Raw genomic sequence first — 15,448 nt, 5'->3', positions numbered from 1 at the left:
GATGGTACATCTGATATTTATTTAAATCAAAATAAAAAATAAATCTTGATATGTTCATATGGGCAGAAAATTCTATCTTAAATTCTTCTAAATACACGAACCTGATATCTCATAAGACTTAAAATTGATAATATTTGCAATGCTCTAAATCCTAAAATTTCTTTTCTTTCGATCATCTTTGATAATGCACCCCAATTCACTTTTTGAATATTTCTTTATGCAAGACATTTGAATTTTCTCTAAAAAGCTTCTGTTTTCTTTCTCTTTCTTGTGCTATTTTGAACGTATTGTTCCAATTCGGCAATACATTCGTGTAGTTGCATCGAACATTTGTTAATTGCAACAAATTTTCGTCATTATTTAGCGAATGTGGTGAACTGCACTTCTGAAATAATGGATTGCAAATAAACGGAAAGATAAGATGGCAGGCGGCTACAAGTTCTCTCATAAGATATTCTATCTTCTCCAAAGTTCGGGTCACATTGAGCCCGCTTTTCTTCAGCCTTCCTAATCGGTGAGGGTTCAATTCTTCGTCTTTAAATCGTAGCTTCCATTCCTCGGTATCTAAAATAATATGTTGCTTTCTCAAAGGAACCCCAACTTCTGCTGTTTCAGCATAAATCACTGGGGAGCAGCTCATCTTAAATTCAAGATTATCATTAATTTCACACAAGAATGAATTGTCCAAATAGCTTAAAGAATCAGTGCTGGCTAGGGAACTGACAGAAACTGAGCATCTTTCTCGTAAATTTGATTTAATTTGAAGATAATTGTCTTTTAAATTGCTGAGCGAACATGCTCCAAATGTTGGCTGAAGGGCAGATAGCTCAGACGGTTTACCAAAAGAATGAAAAGAATTCCAAGAATTAGTGGTTGATAAAATGTGATGATATGATGGCGATTGATGAAAAAATGATGAATGCTTCAAATTAATCAAATCTGATGCTTCTAATCCTTTCATGGAAAATGTATCATTCATCAATTTTGAAGGCATATGAGATGAAGTTTGAACCAACGATGTGAATTGAAGTGCGACGTTTTCTTGTTTTTCAGGTTCTGTTTGAATAAACTGTATATCATTATTAGATGATGGATCCAATTGCAAGTTAGATAAATCAAGCGATAAAGGAGATGTTCCTGTGCCAAAACAATTGCTACGAATATCTTCAGAAAAATGATTCTCTTCTCCAAACGAACCTTTTATTTTGATTTCGTCTGCTTCCTTTTGATGAATGTAGTGTTTCATGCGTTTTTTGAGTAATTCGGCTCGCTCTTTCTCGGTCTGACTCCAGTAGTAGTCAAATTCGCTCATATTTTCCTTTTTCCTTTTCTTTAAAAATCCTTCTTCTTTCCTTTGTATTTGTAACCTTAAAGCTTCAATCTCTTCTTGGCAATCAGTTCGTTCTTCACATTCTACAAGCTTTGTTTTCATTTCTTCCAAAGTCTTCTTTCCCGTTTTCTCTTCCGCAACGCCATCTTTTTCCATCATTTCCTTCATTTTTAGTTTCTTTTCGGCTTCGTCCCACATCTCTGCTTCCTTTGCATCCACGATCCATCCTTTTCTAACCCATTTTCCAAACAAACTTTTGTAGTGCTTCGCTTCTTTAATCTGCTTTTGTATTATCTCTTTTCGCCTTTTCCAATTTGAAATGTCGATTTCTGTCTCATCGGCATCTTGCAGTATACAAGATCTTTCATCGTCATATTCAGCCCTTTCTCTTTTATGAGTCTGTCCACAAAAAGATGCAAAATTATAATCTTCATTCTTCCACTCGTTTAGCATGTCCTCCTTTCTAAGTTCTGCTATTTTACTAATCATTTTCCCATCAACTTCGTACTCCTGATCTTGGAAATAATGCTCCAACATAAAGGCGTCAGGCTTCCATTTTGTGATATTATCTTCCAAAAGTTGATCAATATCGTCATCGGTTTGCTCCCTCAGTTTGCTGTTATCATCTTCCACTATATAGTTTTTGTCATTCGAAGAATTTGAAACACACTGATTTCTGTTGCTTGGATCGCTTTTGTGAAACTGCCTATTCGAAAATTCTTTGCAGAGCTCGTTGTAAAAGTTTAATGTTGTGAAAAGAACAACTTTTTCGCTTGGGCCCATATCTGGAGCATTTATTTCATTCGCCATTTTCAATAACTTTTCTCTTGTTTTTTTAGACTTTTCTTTCTTTTGTTCAATTTCATGGTTACAAACGATTTCTTGATTCGATTTCTTAAAAACTTTTTCACTTTTATCATCAGCCTCATCCTTCAATTGTAATATTTGGTCGCATCTTTCTGAAAATATATCATTTGCTTCGGATCTATGTGAAATTTCTTTACTTTTTTGCAAAGATTCCTGCGTTGCTTCTTTGGTATGAAACATTTCACTAGGAAAAACAGTTGAATAATTTGTACTGCTTCTTTCTGAAGAAAAATAAAATGCTGATAAATTATAAGTATCGTTGCGTAACGAATTTTTTTCTTTTACTGTTTTTTGATTTTGATTTTGAGTATTATTTAAAAAAGGCAAAGATGAATAAACAGTTGAAGAATAGAACGACTTTGGAGAAGAAGCACTTGAAGTTGATACAGTGAAATTATTATGCGATAAAAATTTATGATGATAACATCCATTTTGTGTTAACAAAAGTTTAGTTGCAGGAGAGTGAAGAGCTTCAAATAATAATCTCTGACGTTCTTTGTAATTTTCAAGATTCATCTCTTGAAACAATTTAAAAAAAATTAACTGTGTATGAATAAGTAAAATATCAATATCTTAAATCTTCTGCGAAAATAAAGAAAACGATATTTTAATATATGAATGTGGTTAGATCACGAAATCACGAATTATTAAAATTTGTGATAACTTTTGATATTTGTTGTCTCCTTCAAGTTTTTTTCAAATATTCATTTCCATTTTAACTAAAAATATTGTTGTGATACCATTTGCTATGTTTTTCTGTTTTGTTTTATTCCTTTCTAATCTTTTCTTTCTTTCTTTCTATCTTTTTTAAAAAAAGATTTTCCATCCTATTCAAAATATTTTTATCCACAAAATAAAAAAATCTTCGATGATAATTTTTTTTTTTTTTTTTTTTTTTTTTTTTTTTTTTTTTTTGCCAATGCTGATTTTGTTAGGGCTATAATTTTATCTTGACCTTTTTTCTTTTTCTTGACCTTTTTCTTTTTTTTGCCATGCTTAAAGCTTTACACAAGCTTGTTGAAATTATAAAATAACCAGAAATGTTTGAAATGTTTAAATTTCCTTATTCTGTATTTTTTTTTCTATATTTCGTATTTGACAAAAAGATCGAGGATTATAATAATTTTATGTTTTGATCATTGACTTGCTGCTTTTTCAGCGAATATTTTTTATCAGAAGTTTTAAGCTTTCATATCATAATACATCGTTTAATTTTTATATGATTTAGTTGTTTTTAACTTTCTCAAGTTTTTTTTTTAACACTTTTTCTCATTTCACACATTTTTTTAAAAAACACAATTTCAGAGACATTCATCCATTTGTTTTTAAATTTAATAAAATGACAAATAAACATTATAAAAATAAAACGATTCTTGTATGAAAAAATGATTATTTGTTTGTATATGTTTGGTAATTAAAATAACAAAAAAATCATATATACTTGCTTTTTTGTTAATCTTCTTGAAGAGTTCCTTTTCATTTCAAAACTTAATACAAATAAACGATAATTAAGACTTTATGCATTTTTTTCATTTTAATAAAATTTGACACAAACACTTGTTTATATAAAAAATCGTGTTTTAAGCAAAAACAGTGAAATGAGAAAAAAAGGTCAAAAAATTAAGTTGAAAAAGTTAAAAACAAGTCAAAATAATAATATAGGAGTGAAGAATTGTGATGCTATTGCTTAAAACGTTCAGTATGAAATATTGGTTTCACAGCCATCAAGTCTTTGATCTGGGTCCTAAAATAATAAAAATTTTGAATATTTTTTGGGATATAAAAATATCAAATTTTTTTTCCACAGAATTCTGAAAAACAAAAATATCAAGAAGTCTATTTATTTTGTTTTTGTTTTAAGCCTTTTAACATATTTAAAAAGCAAAAATAAGTTTCAAAAAAAAAGGGTTGTAATAAAATTTCGAGATCAAGAAAAAATTTGCACCCTACATATATATTTATTGTTTTCTCAATTGAGATTTTTGCACGATGGAAGTCTTAGAAATGAATAAAAGCTCCTTTCTTGTTATTTTTTGAATTTTAAATATCCACACGATTGTCAAGAATGAAAATAAGCAATTTCTTTTATTATTGTAACAATGAAAATAAAGTTTGTTGTTTAATTGAAGTGAAATATAAAAAACGAATAAAGACAAAAACACAAAAGTGGACAAACTATCTCTTTTGTAAAAATTGAAATGAAAACGGGACTTTGGAACAAATACCTTTGAGAAAAAGTTTGAATATATGTAATTAAGCTAATAAAATGAAACAAAAAAGAGGAACAAAAATAGTCTAAATACATAAAAAAAAAAAATAAAAATTTCGAACATATCGATATCAAATTATCTACAACAATTCTAAACTTAAATGTATGAAAAAGAAAATAAAAATTGTTTTGAAAAAAAAATAAAAAAATAAACTTAAAATACAACAAAAAAGATTCAATAAAAACATAACATTACAAAGCAGTACTCATGAATATTTTTACATTATCATTCAACTTCCTTACTCTCATCCTCTTTTGTAACATTATTTTTGACTTCTCTCAAAACGCTAACAATATTTGCCATCTCTTCAGTTTCCACTGAAACAGACCGAAGCTTTGACACCAGCGGGCACATACAAAAAGCGAAGCAGATGAATGAGAAGAGGGCAAGAATCACAATGAGAATGATAAATACAGTTCTATCAGCTACAACATGGTCAAGCGAAGCATCGAGGATAGCACCCGAAAGCTGGTCCATGTACAAGCACATCGAAGAGAATTTGCTGGAAGTGATAAACTGCATCAACGAATTTGAATCAGACACAGCACCTGTACTGGAATTCACATATGACAGAACAGTCAGCTGCTCCAAAAACGAATCCAGCAAATCATCGAGCGACTGATGAGTGGCAACAGAAGAGCTATTTGAATCTGCTGTGTTTGAATTGGAAGACGTACTTGCTATTCGGTCTATTTCTGATGACAGGCCTCTTAACTGTCTGATATGGAACGTGTCAATTGCTGAATCACCAACAATTGGGAGAAGACTGCTGGTTGAAGATACAGACGAGGTCGCTGTAAGGATGTGTGCTCTGCTCTTGAATGAAACCGTGCTAGGAGCTGATGCAACTAAGTATTGATCTTCTGAACTTGTGGCTTCATAGTTAATAGACACACCTTTCCCTTCAAATGCTCGTTGGTTACCAAAACGTACAACATGATGAAGGAGATTCAGATACATCGTGATTCGTTTGAGAATTGGCTGCACTTTTGATTTTGGACCAATTATGTGATCAATCAAAGATGATGTTTGTGCATCATTAGAAGAAGAAGAAGAAGAAGAAGATGATGATGATAAGAAAGAGGAGGAAGAATCCTCCTTTAGAGAATGAAACGGATATGTATCAGTTTCCGTTGAAACAGGCTTATGAATAGATAATTTATTTAGTGGAGCTGTTTCATATGAAATGAAAGAATCAGAGAACGAATGAAGTGCATCAGAGGATTCTGAATTTGATGCATAATCTTCCCAATGTTCTGTTCCGAAAATTGAAACAGAATCATAAGAAGAGGAGGAAGAAGGCACAGTATGTCTCCAGACAGGCGAGGTGCAAAGATCGTTCCCACAAACATTATTCCAAAGCGTCTTGCTGCCAATAAATTCATTTTCATTGCCAAAGAGGGGGTAATCATCGAGAACGAGCTGCTGTGCGAGGAATGTCGCCACATAAACAGAATTCCACCGAGTGCTTGAGGCGATGGTGACGGGGAAAAAGAAAATTGATGAATAAATAGAAAGAGATACCAAAGGAGCAATCAGAAGGAACATGATCGAAATAAAACCAAGAGATATGTGGAAACGAAGACTTATGGAAAGTGGGATAATTCCTGTTGGAGGTGTGTTCATTCGCTCAGTGGGCGTCTCGCTGTCTTCGGATTCATCATCTCCAGAGCCTTTCTTTCCTTTTGATCTGCGATGCTTCTTTCTTCTCCTTCTCCTTCTCCTGGTTTCTGATGACTCAGAATCAGATGAAGAAGAGGAGGAAGAAGAAAGAGAAGAAGAATGATGCTTCCTGCGCATTCTCCGCTTTCTATGTCTTCTCTCTTCATCGGAGCTTTCGCTCGTTTCTTCTTCGCTCTGCTCGTCAAACTTTGAGGATGACAGATTTTCTGATGATGAGTCTGATTGCGATCTACCTCTCTTTTTCTTACGCGAAATTGGATTTGATCCCAACTTCTTTAAAGCAGCATTTCCTCTGTATTTTTTGCCTTTGATGAGCGGAGTGAGATCGTTGTCTCCTGCCTCGTCATTATCGTCTGACTGATCTGCTCTTCCATCTGAGTTGTTGCTTTCTTCGCTTTCTCTTCTGCCTTCCCTCGATTTGTTCACTCTTCTTTTGCGATCTGCAGACGAACGGTTGCTGAAAGAGTTGCTTTTTGACTTATAAAGCAAATTGTCTCGGGAGCTGTGAGAAGAAACCGAGTTGTGTGTCAACCCTCTTTCGTCAGACGATGACGACATGGACAATTTTGGTGTGGATGGGACAGGAGATAAATTTGCATTGTGCTTCGAACTGTCTTTATTAGAACTCTTCTTGCTGTCTTCCATGTTCGATGACATTTTCCGCAGCATTGAATTTTGCCTTTCTTTCATTCTTTCCATGCGAGCTTCTTCAGACTCTTGGTCGTACGATTCGAGTATAATCTTTGCATCCTCCACGCTGATCACAGATGCAATGTCTTTCAGAACAGCAAACCTCTCTTGCTCCACTTTTTTCTTGAGAATTTGCCAGATGCACGACCCAACCACAATGAATGCTACACATCCGATAGCGCAGATCGCAACAGACATTATAAGCATAACATTTGCAGTTGCCATCTGTTCCAGAGAAATGCGGAGCATCTGCTTTTTCACCCCTTCGGATATCACAACTGGACCATTCATGAAAAGGGAGGATGTGGCGGACTGTAGAAGTGGAGACACAACTCCATTTGAGATAGAGGATAATGCTCGTCTCACTATTCCATTCTGATCTCTTTGATTATTTTTGTTGCCATTATCATTTCTGCTACAATAATCACTGCTCTCATATTCATTTGGCAACTCGTTTGACTGGAATAAAGGCGTTGTTCCGGAGCAATCGTAAAGAGCATTGTCTCTGATGTCTGTCGCTTGTGAAACAAAGCCTCCAATGATATCTGTGAGTGAGATGCTGTCCAAATAAAGATACAACGAAGATAATGTGCATGCTTGTATGTTGATTGTATTCGAAGCTGGTGGCGTATAAAGGGTCTTAGGCATTGCTACATATCCAAAGTGATTTCTTTGTAGTTTTCCTTGTTGCTTGTGAATTGTCCGGAAATTTGATGAGTTTGCTATGCTTTGCTCATTCATTTGCTCCAATTGCTTCGACATGCAAATTGTATCATTTGCAGCATCAATTCCAGATTTGGAATTGATAGCCAATTCTCTTGCTCTGCTTCTTTCGCTGTTTGCGCGAGCATTCTGGGCAGCCAGTGAAATTGTGGGCTTTGCTCTGAATTCCGTCATTGAGCGCATCTGCCAAGCTGGCTCGTCTGCAGTGAATGCACCGTGTTCTGCCAAGTCCATCAAAGATGTGGTGAGTCGGAGCGACACTTTGGATATACCTTCACTAATTGGATCACTGACTGCTTTGTTTCGATTGGATAAGTGCTCTTTTCCCATTTTTAGTGTTGTAGTCGAGGAATTAGAGAAAAGATTGGTAGTTGGATAAAATGTACTCTGATTTAATGAGCCAAGTGTTTGCTGTAAAGATTGGATTTGTACCTTCTTCAGTTTACCTTTTAATGTGTTTGACGAAGCTCTTTGGAAACTTTGCTGGTCATTCATTGTCGTATAACTCTCGTTTGTATCAATTATTGGTTTAGCAAACTTACGATCAATGAAACTATTATTTGTTGCTGTTAAATTACTAGATGCAGTCAACAAGTGCGATGTTGAAGACAAAGAAGTAGCAGAACTGATCTCGTAAAGAGCATGACGAGCATACATAGTGAGCTCGCTAGTTGATGTAACCAGAGTTCCCAGCCACCTCATCTGCTTAAACGCCCCTTCTTCATCACTGAAGAACATCATCGTGAACACAACAAAGCTCATCAAGACCACAAAGAATACCACAAACGAGATGTAAATAAACTTGTTTAGACTGCCGTGGAGCCTCTGCACAGAAAGCATCAGCGAGGCAAATTGTGGGTCAATTGTGTTTGCCGGCATTCCTTTCTCATTCAGCTCCCCTTCGACTTCTGTTGCGAAGTCGTCTGAATCAAACATCGAGGCAGCTGTGTATGTGGACATTGGTGATTGTGGACTCATCGGATTGCCATACTCTGTGCTTTGCCCGCCTACTGATATTAGAGACGGAAGTCGTCCCTTTAAGTTCCTTGGCTGTGCTTCTCCTGTGACAGAAGAAGGTGATGCCCCTCTTTTTGCATTGTTGTTCTTGCCTTTCCCGTTCTTCTGTCCATACGAAGGATTAATCAAGGAAGTACGCTTGGGAGAAGGAGTCAACGGGGTCAATGGAACGGCAGTTGGCTTTGATGTAGTTGATTTCCCACCTCTAATTGTTCCTGCGGTTTTTGCTGGAGAAGAAGAAGATGATGATGAAGATGAAGCTACGGTTTTTGGAGATGCACCAGTTTTGACTTGCCCATTAAGCACCAATTCGTTCATCTCCACCATCGTCATTCCCTTTTCGCTTGCTGCTTTATTCGCCTGCTCCTCGCTTGATTTTTCTGCGTTCTTCTCTTTCTCGTCTCCTGCTGCTGTAACCAAGTTCATAGCAGCCAGCGCTTTCTGCTTCTTCTTCTCCCACAGAGCCACATCTGATCCCTTTGCAATGCCATACTCCCACTCCAGCTCTGAACAGAAGTCATTCAGCTTCTTCTTCCTCTTTTTGTCGTTTCCATCAAAATATGCCTGCGTCTCTCTCTCAATTTCTTTGATCTGCTCTTCCATCTCGTCTTTCTCTCTCTGCTTTTCTGCTTCTGCTTCTCTGAGCAGCCTTTCTTTCTCCTGCGCCTGCTTAATCACGTCCATCAGCGTCATCCGCTTCGCTGGCTGAATCTTCCCCAGCTTCCCTCCAATGCCCAGTCCAATCCCACCCGCTGCTCCCAATCCAGCACCGCCCAATTTGTCGCTTCTGGCAGACGAGATCGTGTTGGCTGCAGTGACTTGGCTGGTGAGCGACGTCATAACAGAAGCAAGAGACATGGCTGTGGGGATGGCTGAGTTTCGCGGGGTGGATGCAGACGGAAGCATTGGGCGTGCAAATGAGGCACCAGAACGAGGAGAAGTGAGCTTGGCAGTGACTTCTGGTGCAATGCGGAGTGAAGTAGTCGAACTGTGTGGAGACACCATGCGTGAATCAGTTCCTGTGCCTTTGAGTGTTGCAGGTGATTGCTGTGTGAGTGGAGCATTTCGTGGTGTGTGTATCAATGCTAATGCTGGCGGGATAGTTGGCTGTCCGCCAGATGTAGTCAGCCCTGTGCCAGCCATCGGACCCATCAGCAGAGAAGAAGACGAACGCCGCACCAAAAACGTGGAAAGCTGCCTGCGGGCGGAGCCTGGTGGAGCATGGAGAGAAGAAGTTGAATCGAAAGAGTTGGAATCAGCGGAAGAAGAAGAAGAAGATGATGATGATGAGGAGGAGGAAGAAGAAGTTGGCGAAGTAAGAGCAGCAGATTGGAGTGATCCAAGCGATGCTGTGAGAGATCCAAGAGAAGGCACACGCACATGCATCGATGCCTGAGAAGTAGGGGAAGGAAGAGGGAGAGGCATGGCAAGCGAAGAGGATGAACCGGAATGCAGCAGATTTGATGAAGAGTTGCTGATCGGGAAAAGCGGAGGAACACCTGAGCCGATCGGGGTGGCTGGGTTCAAAGCGAATGAGCCTGAAAACCCGCTGCTTGCTCCAACTGGACTAGGCACAGGAGACGCAGTGAAGGAATTTGTGAGAGAAAGATTGAGAGGAGTGAGTGGTTTGAGTGGTGTTGCATTGATTGTCCCAAACTGGTTGAAAGAAGAATGGCCGCCAGACGAAGCGCCAACAGGACTGGGAAGAGGGGTCAAGTTAGCTGCGTTGAATGTGCGGGTGCTGTTGAGCATTGTCTGCGGTGTGTTTCGTGGTGTCATCTGTATCCCACCACCACCGCCACGTGGTGTTCCGTAAAGCATCAACGTCCCACTCACCCCATCTGTTGCAGGCACCCCTTGCATCTGTGCAGCAAAAGCGCGCTTCTCTTCCTCTTCTTTCTCCAGCTCCAGAATCCGCTCTTCCTCTTCTTCCAACTTCCGCTCTTTCTTCCACTTCTCCCACTGTCGCCACACTTCTTCTTCGTCTTCGATCTCATCCAGCGCATCGTCGATCACTGCTGTCTTTTCGTTGTGCTTCCGCTTGATCCTTTTGACAATTTTGGTTTTTTCTTTCTTCCCATGCTTCGATCCATTCTCTCTATCTTTCTCTTTTCCATTTCCATTTTCTTCTTCTTCCTCTTTCTCTTTCTTCTCCTTCCGTCCACTCCCTTCCTTCTCAGCTGCTTTGTGTTGAAGAGCATTAATCTGCTGTCTTCTCTTTCTCAATCTCTCTTCAATTCTCCTCTTTGCTGATGCTGTGCTGTCCGAATCATCTTCATCTTCTCCAAACAGATCGCTATCTGAATCTTCTCCCATCTCTTCATTCTCTTTCCTCTCCTTCTCTTCTCTCCTCCTTTTTTCCTCTTCTCCTTCTGCATCTTCCTCTTCCTCCTCTTCAATGCCCCACTCCGCCGCTACAATCACCCTTCTTGCCATCAAAAGTGCATCTTTTTTCTTATCAAAATTCCTCAATAGCCCAACAGCCTCTGCAATCATCATTTTCCTGCACCTCACAAATAGCAGCACAGCATTCGAGACAGTGTTGGGGGTGATAAATGGCTTTGAGAAGAGCTGCAAGAGATGCTGCAGCTGCGAAGTGGTCAAAGACACGAAGCTCTGTGTGTTTCGGAGGCGCACAGAAAGAGGGGCAGAAGCAGGAGACATGATGGACTCGAAGGAAAGTGCAGAGGAAGAGCCAGAGGAGACAGAGGAGATGTAAGAAGTGATAGAGCCAGAGGAAGAGAGAGAGGCATACGAGGCAGCGAGTGTGGAGCGGATGCTGTTCAGCTTGTCGGTGACAGCACTCGGTAGATAGGATGTGGCAGCAGCAGCTGCTATCCCATGGACAGACGCATCAAACAGCACAGGCACACTGTTCAGGAACATGAACCACTCTCCACCGTCATCAATCTCCACCTCTCCTTCCTCCGCCACACGTGCATCGTTGCCTCTGCCCCCATCTGCTGCTGCTCCTGTTGCTGCATTCAGTCCACCGCCAGGTGTCATGCTGTAGCCAAGCAGCGACCCCAGCCCCATCCTCTGCTCTTTCTCGCTCTGCTTCCGGCGCTCCTGAATGCGCTTGTGCAGCAGCTTCTCCTTCTTCTTCTGCCACCTCAGCTGTGCCGCTTTCTCTTTCTCCTCTTCTCTCTGGTAGAATAGCTTCTCTTCCCAGATGCGCGTCATCTTGTAGATCAGCCAGCGGTCAAACCAGCCAGGAAAGTATTGCTGTGTCTCTGACAGTCTAAGAAGTGCTTCTTCGATCCCACTCATCTGTAAGAGAGGGTGCTGCAGCTGGGCTTCTGGTGGACGAATCACAAACTGCAGCCCAGTTCCGCTCTGCACAACAACACAGCCAAGCTTGTCACACGATTTGGCGTTGAGTTGAGGGGTTATCGGTTGCTTTCCTGTGATTGATGAGCTTTTCTCGCTTTGCTTGCTTGACGCTGTTTGTGTTCTGTTGCATGATTGTTTTGATTCGCTGGCTGAGCGATTGCTCTTTCCAGTGGCTGAAAGATCTTCTTCTTCTTCTTCTTTTGAGTTGTCATCTTCTTCATTGCTTCTGCAACTGCTTGACTCATCATCTGATGATTTTTGCAGTCCTGCTGCTATTCTCAGCTTCTGAAACCTTGCATTTCTCTTCTTTGCCTTCTCCTGCGCCTTCTTCTCTCTCCTCTCCTCTTCCAACCGCCTCTTCTCCTTCTTCTCCCTCGCCAGCTCGTCCTGCTTCCTCTTTCTCTCCTGTTTGCGCCTCGCATTTCTGAGCACATCGCCATAGGATGCCTCAAACAGAGCCAGCGACAAGTGAAGAGTTGGGTCGTTTCTGTGCTTTGCCAGTGCAGCATATCTCAGTACAGAGTCACAAAATGACAGAACTCTCTCTGAGCGACGCAGGCGGTGAGAGCGGTCGAGAAAGGAAAGTGCAGACAGAATGTTCTCTGGGTGCTTGATGATCGAGGTGTCAAAAAGAGCAAATGGCTGGCAGAGTGGGTTGAGCGGATTGAGTGCAGGAAGAGGCGAATAGCGAGGAAGCTGCTTCAAAGAGACTGCTTGTGAATCGCCAGATGCCAATGAAGGTGTCAATGAAGGTGTCAATGAAGGTGTTGAAGCAGTTGAGATGGCAGCAGATGATCTCGAAGTAGGCAGGACAGAGGCAGAGAAGACAGTCGACAGCTGAGGGAAGAACTTGCGCCTGGCTGGTGGAGAAGTGCTGGAAGATGAATCACTGCCAGCAGCAGAAGAAGCAGAAGAGCTCAAAAGCGGAACTGTTGATGAAGCAGAAGGTGGAAGCATGTTCTGAGAAGGAGGAGGAGGAGGAGGAGGAGGAGGTGATGATGATAAGTCAGGCTGTGTATCTGAAGAGAGCTGAAGTGACGATGTTGAGAGTTGAGTGGGCAAAGCCTTTGTGGAGTTGCTCAAAGAGACAGTTGAATGAGCTGCCTCATCTCCCCCACAGTTGTATTGTTCAGGTGCTGCAATCAGCAAGGGATCAAACAAAGGACTGTTTGCCAGCAGCCATCTGATCATCTTCTCTGGCAGCTGCGGCAGAATCGGCTCTTCCCACGAGGACACCTCGCTTTCGCTGTCTTCTCCTTCTTCGAAGGCGTCGAGCGAAGCAAGAGAAGCACTTTGAGGGCTTTTGATGCCGAGGAGTGTGTGACTGGCTGATGGATGAATGACAGAAGCGGTCGAAGCAGTCTGCTGAAGAATGTTCTTTGGAGATGTTGGCATGTGTTCCTTCGAGTCATTCAGCTCATTTGAATGATCAGCTGATTTTGTGATCAGCTGAACTGCCCATTGCTTGCGTGTGACTGCTCTGACGATGCGGCAGAAGACGAAGACAGCAGCTGCTGTGATGAGTACAAGCAGCAGCCAGAAGAGGATGTGGGAGGTGGAAACAGGCTCGGTGTATGGTGGTGTGGATAAGCGATGGGAATTTGAACTGGATTTCTTCAGAGAAGGAGAAAAGGAAGATGAAGAAGCTGTTGAAGTGATTTGAGAAGGTGAGCTGATCAATGATTTTATTTTTACTTGTGAAATGACGGAAGAATTCTGTGAAGTGTGTGATAGTTGAGAAGAATCAGATAAATGCAGAAGTGAAGTGAGGTTGTCATTGGAAGAATTATTCGATGTGAATGGGGAAGAAGAAATGCCTTGAAATGAGTCAGGCTGAAGTGAAGATTGCCCAGGCGATTCTTCAGAAATCGTTGCATTTATTGTTTGCATCAGAGTTGCTTCAGAAAAAGAATTCACTTCTTTCAGTTGCACGCTTGCTTCATAGCTTGACGAGCTTTCATGGCTCAAATCAAACACAGAAGAACGCGAAGCATAAACAGAAGAAGCACTGTGAATGCTTTCTCTGACTTTTTCTGCTGATGAGTCGCTTAGATTCCATCCGCATTTGCGATTTATTCCTGTCCAGAACACATCGCTTAGCCCGATAATGGAACCAAGCAAGAGAAAACAAACAATTAGCAGCAAAGATCCAGAAAAAGCATTTGAAAAATATGAATAAAACGGAGTGTAGACAACCACTGCCAATGTTAGCAAAGCACAAAGGCATAAGCAAATGATAAGAGGGACGAGAAGAGGCGCTCTGGGTGGATAATGAGCGGGAGAAATGTTGAGTGCTTCATCAGATAGAGCTTCTGCTCCATTAACATTTCCTTTTCCACTATATCCGATAAGATCAACAACTATCTGATTGGCTTGATGTGAAATTGTGGATCCATATTCAAGCAAAATAATTGAAGCAGTAAACACAATCATGAAAAAAATGCGAAAATATGGATATCTCTGGGCAAAAATAGATCGAGGATGAAATGATGTTTCAGTTAGAAAAGTTACGAAAAAAGTCGTAAACAGCACAATCGACACGAGCATGATGCATCCAAATACAATGAAAATAATATTCGTGGTTGATGAACAAGAATAATCATCGAACATCAAGTGAGGACTTCCCGGACTTGACCAATTACATAAAAGTGGAAAAATAAAACCTTGGACAATCGGTATATACAGTCCAAAACATAAAATTTGAACTGTAGAGACAAGAGACACATGCATGCTATGATTTATTTTGCTTCCTGCTCTTGTGTAAAATAAAATATAGCCTCCAAATCCAAAGCACATAACACTTAGAAGAAAAGCCGCTCCAATTCCAATGTACATGTAAAGAGGCTTCATGGACATTAATGAAACTCCACTAAAATATCCAGCAATCTCACTAATCTTCCATGGCGTTGGAGATGGAAAGGGTATGGAATAGAGAAGCAGTAGAACAAAAAACAACAAAAAAGCAATGACACAGCCAAAGGAAAATAGTTGAATTGATGTTTTCCCCTATTACAAATATTCATAAATATTTATAGCGTTGATACAATGCAAATATCGATATATACAAGCAGTAAAAACAAAATAAATATATTAGTTCAATCATCATATTTTTTTGGATCAGAATTTATGCTATCACACCTTTGCAAAGGAAAACATCACCGAAAAAACAGGCTTCATCGACAAAAATAGTCACCTGATTCTTGGCTGAGTCTTTTGAAAACAGTTTTAGACAAACTATCTAAATGTTATTTAATGGAAATCGATCACTTTCATATTTAACAAAGACTTTCAATTTTGAATCAGTCATGAGCTAGAAATTTTCATGAACATGAAAAAAGAACATAACAGGAAAAATAACATTTTTTCGACATTGTTTGTTCACAACTTTTTAAGTTATTCGAACCTTGTGAAAAATTATGAATCTGTGAAAACAAAAAATTGGACATAATTAAAAAAAAAACATTTATGTCGAGAAAACCTAGATGACTAGTTGATTTTTTTCAAATTTTTTGTAAAATGAAAAATTATCAAATCT

At 39.8% G+C, this 15,448-nt stretch overlaps 2 protein-coding genes across 2 annotated transcripts; both read right to left on the bottom strand.

Annotated features, from left to right (window-relative positions):
• Positions 1-1,242: 1,242 nt before the first annotated feature.
• Positions 1,243-2,140, bottom strand: MONOS_7612 (uncharacterized protein; the record flags this gene model as incomplete). Its single annotated transcript, XM_067877953.1, has 2 exons — positions 1,243-1,282; positions 1,368-2,140. The coding sequence occupies 2 exons, from the start codon at positions 2,138-2,140 to the stop codon at positions 1,243-1,245; spliced, it is 813 nt and encodes a 270-aa protein (XP_067721134.1).
• A 2,126-nt stretch (positions 2,141-4,266) lies between these two features.
• Positions 4,267-14,460, bottom strand: MONOS_3698 (uncharacterized protein; the record flags this gene model as incomplete). Its single annotated transcript, XM_067873714.1, has 1 exon — positions 4,267-14,460. The coding sequence occupies one exon, from the start codon at positions 14,458-14,460 to the stop codon at positions 4,693-4,695; it is 9,768 nt and encodes a 3,255-aa protein (XP_067721133.1). The 3' UTR covers positions 4,267-4,692.
• Positions 14,461-15,448: the final 988 nt, after the last annotated feature.

Source organism: Monocercomonoides exilis (assembly GCF_001643675.1).
Source record: "Monocercomonoides exilis strain PA203 chromosome Unknown scaffold49-690789, whole genome shotgun sequence".
Taxonomy (NCBI): Eukaryota; Preaxostyla; order Oxymonadida; family Polymastigidae; genus Monocercomonoides; species Monocercomonoides exilis.
Note: the sequence above shows the minus strand (reverse complement) of the source record. Positions and strands in the feature narration are given on the sequence as shown.